The sequence below is a fragment of the Trematomus bernacchii genome, unplaced genomic scaffold (assembly GCF_902827165.1).
Source record: "Trematomus bernacchii unplaced genomic scaffold, fTreBer1.1, whole genome shotgun sequence".
Classification (NCBI taxonomy): Eukaryota; Metazoa; Chordata; class Actinopteri; order Perciformes; family Nototheniidae; genus Trematomus; species Trematomus bernacchii.
In genome coordinates, this window is record NW_022987710.1 from 1,367,878 (window position 1) to 1,376,127 (window position 8,250).

An 8,250-nucleotide genomic window follows, 5' to 3' on the forward strand; every position below is an offset into this window, starting at 1 on the left:
TATATTTTACCAGATACAATGGTTGTAGTTCCTGAGTGGACTTCTTCTGCAGGTGTTGTCTTTAGACTATTTGAGTGTTCATTCATTGTCTGCTCTAGCTTTACCAAACTCTTGAACAAACATATTGTAGCAATACTAAAATGATCAGAAATAGCATTTTTTTTTATTCAGTAGTGTAGAATTGTAGGGAAACCCTAAAACACCCTTCATGCACTGAGGTCTTCCAAACAGCTTAATTCATTAAAATTAATAATAACAAAAATAAGTAGTCAAACTTATGAGTTGCTTCAATTCCATTTAGTTGCACCATGGGATGAAAGTCAGTATAAGCTCAGCTGGAAGCATTTTCCAATAGGATGAGGGAGTTAGGATAAGTGTAAATGTAAAAGCAGATTAAGCAAAGGCATTGGGCCTCATGGGATGTGTAAGTCTGAGTGTAGAGCAGATGAAGAGGTTCTGCAAATATGCTTAGTAACATTGTCAAAACTATTGAATACCAATTGACCTTCTGAAAAAACCTGAGGAGGCCAGTCTGCAGGAGCTGAAACCCCCTTTAAGGTCTGTGTGTGCATGTCCCAGTTGAAGCTCCTGTTTCCCAGCTTAATGGCAGACCTTCTGTCTTTCTGCAGGCATCTGGTACAACCTCTTGAGAGGCCTCAGCAAGGTAGCAGTCATCGTAAATGTAAGTCCTTTACCTTTACCGTCACTGCACTGTTGTACTTCAAAAACATGTCTGAAGAATAAAAATGTCAGATTATGGAAAAAAATGTCCTCTGTAATTCAAAATAACAAAGACAAACTAGAGAATGCAATTCCTGAAGAAATTGCTAGTGGGAATGCTTTATGCTGAAAATCTGACGCTAAACTGCTATGCTGAAATGTAATGTGTAAGAAGAAAGTGAAGAATTTAGATTGAAATGATACATGAACACTGGGGGCTTGAATGTGTGATGAGTGAAGAAAAGAGAGTAAAAAGGCTTGGAAAAGCAGCAGAATATTTGAACTGCAAACTTTTGAACTAACTTGATGGTGAATGATCTGTCGCCATGCCAACGGCATTTGATGACATCCCATAATACGCTTAGATGTGTGGATGGCTACATCGTTGCCAAACCTGTGAAGTTTTGGGCTGTTTGGAGCATTTTCACTGAAGTTATGAGAAAACCGTGTTTCATGGCGAGCCTTGTGTTACCATGGCAACGGCATTTGAAAAAACCCCATAATTGACGTAGAGCTGTTGAGAGCTGTACCGGTGATATACAAGCGAAGTTTGGAGGACGATCGGACCGTGTCCATTGGACTTACAGCGACATCGTGCTTCATGGCGAGTGGTCTGTCGCCATGGCAACGACATTTGATGACACCCCATACTACGCTTAGATGCGTTAATGCATCGTTACCAAACCTGTGAAGTTTGGGCCGTTTGGAACATTGTGTGTGAGAGAGAGAGAGAGAGAGAGAGAGAGAGAGAGAGAGAGAGAGAGAGAGAGAGAGAGAGAGAGAGAGAGAGAGAGACAGAGAGAGAGAGTGTGTGTGTGTGTCTGTGTGTGGCAGAGAGAGAGAGCGAGAGAGAGCGAGAGAGAGCGAGAGAGAGAGAGAGAGAGAGAGAGCGAGAGCGAGAGCGAGAGAGCGAGAGCGAGAGAGAGAGAGAGAGAGAGAGCGAGAGAGAGAGAGAGAGCGCGAGAGAGAGAGTGTGTGTGTGAGTATGAAATGAACTGACTGCTGTCAGTTGGAGTGATGACATCATCGTGTTCCATTACACAGGTGTTTATAGTTGAGCTAACGAGCTCTGTAGAGATCAAAGGTTTGCATTGTTCTGAATGAGAGATAAACCTCTTACATGTGAACGTTTTGTGGAAGAACGATAACAGATATCTGTGAAATTTCAAAACGTGAAGCATGTCAAGGAAGTTGAGTATCTGAAGTGTAATTTTTGTGTACTTTCGGGTTAATAATGTGGCCTTTTTGGCAGTTTAACTAAAGGTGTGCGGCTGCTGCTGTGAGGAAATATCAGCCTGAAATTGCAATGGGTTTTAATGGAGACATGTTGAACGTTTTTGTCACTTCATGCCCTCAAGAGGCATTTTGTTTAATTATTTTTTGCTTAATTATTTGTCATTTTTCAAGCTACGAGATGTTTTCCTACGTTTGTCACGAAAAATGATGTCTCTGGAATGTAGGGTTTGGGAATTATGGCAGTTTTAAGAAAATATATGAAGGCAAATTTTAAGATTTGCTCCACTCTAGCTGTGACATCACGCACTCTAGTTAATGTTAAAATCTGAAGAAAACCTCTTTAACAAGGTCTGAACAATGTTTAATATCTCTAAAAGTAAGAATCAGATTTAAAAGTTTTGTTACACGAATAATGTCAGAAAGATGTGTAACATTTTAAAGTTGGAATGAGGTTTCTGAGTGAAAGTATGAATGAACAGTTAGCAGTTGAAGTTGCATGAAGATTGTTCAAGTCTGAAGATTTTCTCCATTGACTTCAATGGTTAAAAATGGGATGAATTATGGGATGTATCTCTGGAATTATGAAAGTTATGATTGAAAGTATTAGCCTGCGATTCCCGACCGAGCTGAACGTTTTGATGTTTGAACGGAGTTTCTGCGATGTTGAATGTGGGAGGAGAAGAGGGCCAAAATAAATCGGTGGAATAATAAACTTTTTGTCCGTAGCATAACATATAGTTGGAATGCTGTATCAGCATTCCCACTAAATTAAGGGAATGCGCTGATTAGCAGTTCTCTGTCCCCAGGCCTTTGTCATCTCCTTCACCTCGGACTTCATCCCTCGGCTGGTGTACCAGTACATGTACAGCCTGGACGGCACCATGCACGGCTTCGTCAACCACACCCTGTCGTACTTCAACGTCAGCGACTTCCAGCCCGGCACAGACCCTCTCCAGCCAATGCACCTGGGCTACAAAGTAGAAATATGCAGGTAACATTTAACTTTATATCCAGGAGCACTTCACCAAAAGTGATATATTTAAAGGAGATTTATTGGACACATTTGAACGTTCATTCTAGTATTTTTCACACGTATTGCCTGAATATATATCTATATTCACCCTTGGTTTGAAATGCTCCGTTTTGGCGCCTGTTTCTTTAAAGGTCCCATGTCATGGCCATTTCCACTGATCATAATTCCATTGTTGAGGTATACTAAAATAGATTTATATTGTGCAATTTTCCAACCTCACATTGGTTTCTCATACAGCATCTCTGTAAAGTATGTGTATTCACTCTCTGTCCTAAACGGCTTGTTGGAGCTCCTGCCCCCCCCTCCCTATGAGCCCTGTGGCCGTCTGCGAGACAGCGAGACACAACGAAACCCAGCTCGAAACCAGCCCGAGCTCACACACCCGCAGCCTGGCTGGGAGTTTGTGTGTGTGCTCACACACAGACTCACAGCCTCGCCGCGTCCCGCCGTCTCAGGCGGAGAAATCGGCGGAGCTGCAGCTGAGAAAAGATTGAGCGTGTGTGTGAGGAAGTCCGCGGATTGGTCCATTTGGACCAATCCACGGACTTAACGTAACGGCTCCGCGGACGTAGCAGAGCTGTTACGTTACGTTACGTCACTATACCCAAATACGTCACTGTACCCAGGAAGAAAAAGAGAAATCTCCAACGAGGCGTTCTGGGGCAGCATAGACAGGTATTTTCTGTGTTAGAGTTTTACTCCCTACAGGGTGTACTTTGAGGGTTTGTGACTTTGCAGACCGTTTACATGCAGAAAAACCTTCATAACACACAAGGGGACAGGTAATAACCAGAAAAGCATGACATGGGACCTTTAAGCCCATTCTACTCTGATTGGTCAGTGTTTCAGAGGGTTCTGTATCCGTGGTATTGGCATATCTGCCAAGCCCAGAGGAAGTATACAACACAGGGTTTTGAAGCAAGCTACGTGGCCATTTTCGCCAAAAGGGGAAATATTAAATAACAGCTCAGTCATTTGATTCCATTGAGCCCAGAGAGAATTGTTCTCATTGATTGACATTGGAAAACACACATCAGTAAATCAGCGTATGATTTGTCTTTGAAGTACACATTTTTTAATCGTCTTAAAGGTTCCCTATTATACTCTTTTTCAACAATATATTACAGGTCTCAGATATGTACAGAACATGTCTCTGAAGTGTTTGACTGAAACACCAAACAGATCATTGTAGCATCCCATAAACCCCTCTGTTTCAGCCCTGTTCCAAAAGTGCTGATTCTTTGTCTGTAACTTTAAATGCTAATGAGCTGCTGCGGGCCACGCCCCACTGAGATGATTGGTTACTAAAAACACAATGGTGCTCTAGGAGGAGATCCAGGTGATAAGGTGGTCGGGGGTTACCTTGGTTGGTTATAATGGTTGCACAACCCAAAGAACATTGTGACATTACAAAGTGGCCAAAATATGATCAGCTAATTTTCAGACAGGTTTCTATATAGATGGATCAGGACAAAAAGAGAGCGAATATTTTCCCAATCTCTTATCACAGAGGGAAACATAATTATTGATGAAAGACATGAAAAAGTGGATTTTGCATAATAGGTGACCTTTTAAAAAGCGCTAACAGCTGAATCTTCAGTTATTTTCCATCCTCCATTCACACGACGGAGTCAAGATCAGACATCACTGAGCAGCCTGGAAGGGGGGATTGAGGAAAGCTTAAGGGCGGATGACCTTTGGGGCCCATGGATGTGAAAGATCGCCGGAACATCCTGGGAATGTTGTACTTGAACTTGCCATTTTGGCTTCATGTGCAACTTAGCACATTTTTTGTGACATTACAGCTCTATTGGTGCCCTGATGGTTCATAATTCAAAATTCATCAAAATTCAAACAATACTAAAACTCCTCCCATTCTCAGGAGGACATTTTAAAAGTCTTATTCTCATGGCCTGACCTCCTAAACAAGAACTGTTATACAGTAAAACCATGTACTGTTAAACAGCATCGTCATCTGTATTTCTGTCCTTTGTACTATTGATGATCTCCATTTCTTTAAGGGGAATAGGTTAGATTGACAAGCATCAAATGAAACATGTAAATTGCATTTCTTAATAAAGATGTTTTCTGTGTCCAGGTATAAGGACTACAGAGAGCCTCCCTCCTCCAGCTCACAGTATGAACTCTCCAAAGAGTTCTGGGCGGTTCTGGCCGCTCGCCTCGCCTTCGTTGTTGTCTTTCAGGTTTGGAACAACACACAGATATTAATATCACACACACCGTATGCTTCGACATGCTTTCACACAGTCACTTACTTTAACCATTCATATTTGATGTGGGTAAAGAAAGCAAACGTGCAAACAACTCATCCATATTTGATGAGGTGTGTGAGTGAGTGATGTAACTGAGGGATTCTCTGCGGACTTTAATGTGAAAGGTCTTTAAGGGGAACAGGCTGTCTGCTTCCCTTCAGTTCATTTGAATTATCTTGATTTTTATTTTAACTTGATTAATAAAAAAAAAATCTCCAAACAAGGAGAGGACCACTGTCAATTTAAAATAAAACAATAACTCGCTATTTGTTATCATGCCTATTAGCTATGCCTTATTTACATTTCTAACCTACAGTAAATCAAACCATGTTGTTCCTGGCGTATATTTTTTGACATCTGCTCTGTTTTGGTTGGACTTCCTTTCTGAAATGTATTTGTAGATTTTAATGTACTTATACAATCTGTTAGCAGATGGTCAGCTTCTCAAAAAAACGTATCTGTTTTTTGAGAAAATGTTTTATGAGACAGTGTCTACCTTGGAGTGTTTGTCCACTGTGGTGCACCAACTAGTTCATTGTTATACTGTAAAATGTCCCGCTTAGGATGTATCTTTACAATAGAAATAATATTCTTTAAAAATTATGGTGACAAATCTTTTTTAACTTGTTCTTAAGCCAAAATCACAAAGGCAAAACAGTTTGGATCAAACGTATTCAATAATAACTCAACAGGAAAAAAAAGCTAGGATAGCTAATGTAGTGAACCTCATTGCTTTTGCTGCTAACCTACACAAATTACTCTTTCAAATGAAAAGAAACACATCCTCATCCTAACAATGATTAGTTGAGATACAACTTGTTCTGGATTGACCAGTAGCCAATGATGGCTTAAGTTAGCTGATGTTAGCTGTTTAAAATACATTACTAATTAAGTTTAAGTCTCCTCTACTTCTGCTACCAGGCACGGCAGAGGATCTTCAGGCACAATGCTGAAGACTTCAGGCACAATGCTTCAGTAATGACGGGCAATAAGAAGACGCTGATATTGTACTGCTGAGATACTACTACTATGTGCCATAAACTGTGTTTAATATAACTCACAGATCATATAATACTTAGTAAGCACACAATTAGAAAAAGTACCACATAAGCTTTAGATAAGATGTATTAGACACAGGTTTCTTCTTTTTGTTTTGTTTATGTTATTGATTAGTGAAACAGTAATCGAAAAAGGGCCCTTCTTTGAGGTCTATCTGGGCACACAAAATTGTGTCAGCTTGTCACAAATAAACAACAGTTGGACAATAGTTATTTAGCTTGGCTTTATGTTACTAGGCTACTAGGCTGTGTGTTTCCATGCTTTATTTCTGAGGTGTTCCCATCTTCTCTCTGCCCCCCCTCTGCAGAACGTGGTGATGCTCATGAGTGACTTTGTGGACTGGCTGATCCCGGACATCCCCAAGGACATCAGTCTCCAGATGCACAAGGAGAAGATTCTCATGGTGGAGCTCTTCATGAAGGAGGAGCAGGGCAAAAGGCTTGCAGCGCGGGACAACCACAACCAGGACAACTGCAACTCCCCCTCCTCTGCGACGCAGACCCCCCCGCAGCCGCGCTCCAGAACCGCCACGCACGCAGTCGGGTGGGAAAACAAGCACAAGCAGCCAGAAGAAAACCCAGCACCTATATAGAAACTGTAAATACGCTACTTTAAGACAGCTGTTAAAGACCTTAAACACATGATCAGTTTTTAATAATCAGCAAAGCTTTGCTGCATTCATGTTGTTTGGTAATACTTGCAGGAATTAACCTGCAGTTCAAACATTAACGTGTTAGCAGTAGCACTAATTGTTTGCCTCTTTTTATCTTTTTTCCCATGTAAAGAGCAAGCCATACATTAGGCATACATCTAGCCAGTGGTTAAACAATACTCGTAGGATTTAGAATCGCAAAAACATTATTTATTGAAGTAACTGTGTTTGAAGGGAACAAGCCATTAGTTCACTTGACTCTGGGAAAATTCCTTGTCAATGGGATCTTCATTCAGGATTTCCAAACCAAACCCAACCTGCAACTTAATATGAATATTTTTGAGCAGTAGGTTCATAACTGCCACCTTTCTCACGGGACTTGAATGCAGCTTTTATATTAAAGACAGCCTCCGTCCAAATGGCCCTGCTGAGAAGAATTCCCTCCCAACACAACAGGAAGTCCTTTCTCCTGCCAACACTAAAGCTCAGATAGGCCTTTTACCCCGTTTCTTTGCAGAGTTATATACAAATGCAAGAATGTATTGATGTACTGTTTTTAATGCGCAACATGGTCTAGCACATGTGTTTTGGTTGTTGAGATGAACACCAGAAGGTTTTGGAAGACCTTCTGTGTCATCAATTTGTACTCTTGTTTTGTACGAGCACCATTTTGCTCATTGTTACATTTGTTATATTTTGACTATGTACAAACTGTCAAACAGTGCTCTGTGGCATTATTCCTGGAAGCACAAGTCTCATTATTTTTCATTCCAATTAACTGGAAAGCTGTATTTGGCTAGATTTAGAGGATAAACACAAAGTGACGCCACGCTCCTCTCGCTGAGATGATATACTGTAGATACTTCGGGTGTGCCCTAATAACCACGAGAGAAATATTTTCAACACAAGTTTTTAATGAAAATGATTCCTTAAGCTTTATAAATAGATTGTTTAGTGATTATCTTATGGAAGTTGTCAGCACAACAAGTTGAAAACCACAGACTGAATATCAAAGTAAATGTACAGAAGTTACCGTGACATCAGCCATTGGTTTGTAGACTACTGTTTCATGCCTCAAATGTTCCATTTTGGTTGTCACCATTTTGGTTTGCATGATCCATGGAGGAGAGGTACTTTAGGAGCTGGAGAGGAGGGAGGCCGGGCGATGCTAGGTACTGTCAGCATAACAAGCACTAAATTACCAGCTAACGCTAGTGCTGGTTTGCTAGCTTGGTTAGCAAGGTCGATCTGTAATTCATGTTAACTTACCTGCTTTC

At 40.9% G+C, this 8,250-nt stretch overlaps 1 protein-coding gene across 3 annotated transcripts in view; it reads left to right on the plus strand.

Annotated features, from left to right (window-relative positions):
* ano1a (anoctamin 1, calcium activated chloride channel a) overlaps positions 1-8,018 on the plus strand; it is a 77,395-nt gene extending 69,377 nt beyond the window's left edge. For 2 of the 3 annotated variants that reach the window (XM_034140937.1, XM_034140936.1), the window contains 4 exons: positions 630-682; positions 2,763-2,947; positions 5,088-5,193; positions 6,629-8,018. In XM_034140937.1, coding sequence (XP_033996828.1) covers positions 630-682; positions 2,763-2,947; positions 5,088-5,193; positions 6,629-6,913 — 629 coding nt within the window. In that variant the 3' untranslated portion in view covers positions 6,914-8,018. The remainder of the gene's footprint in view (positions 1-629; positions 683-2,762; positions 2,948-5,087; positions 5,194-6,628) is intronic. The other variant, XM_034140938.1, reaches the window with a different exon arrangement.
* Positions 8,019-8,250: the final 232 nt, after the last annotated feature.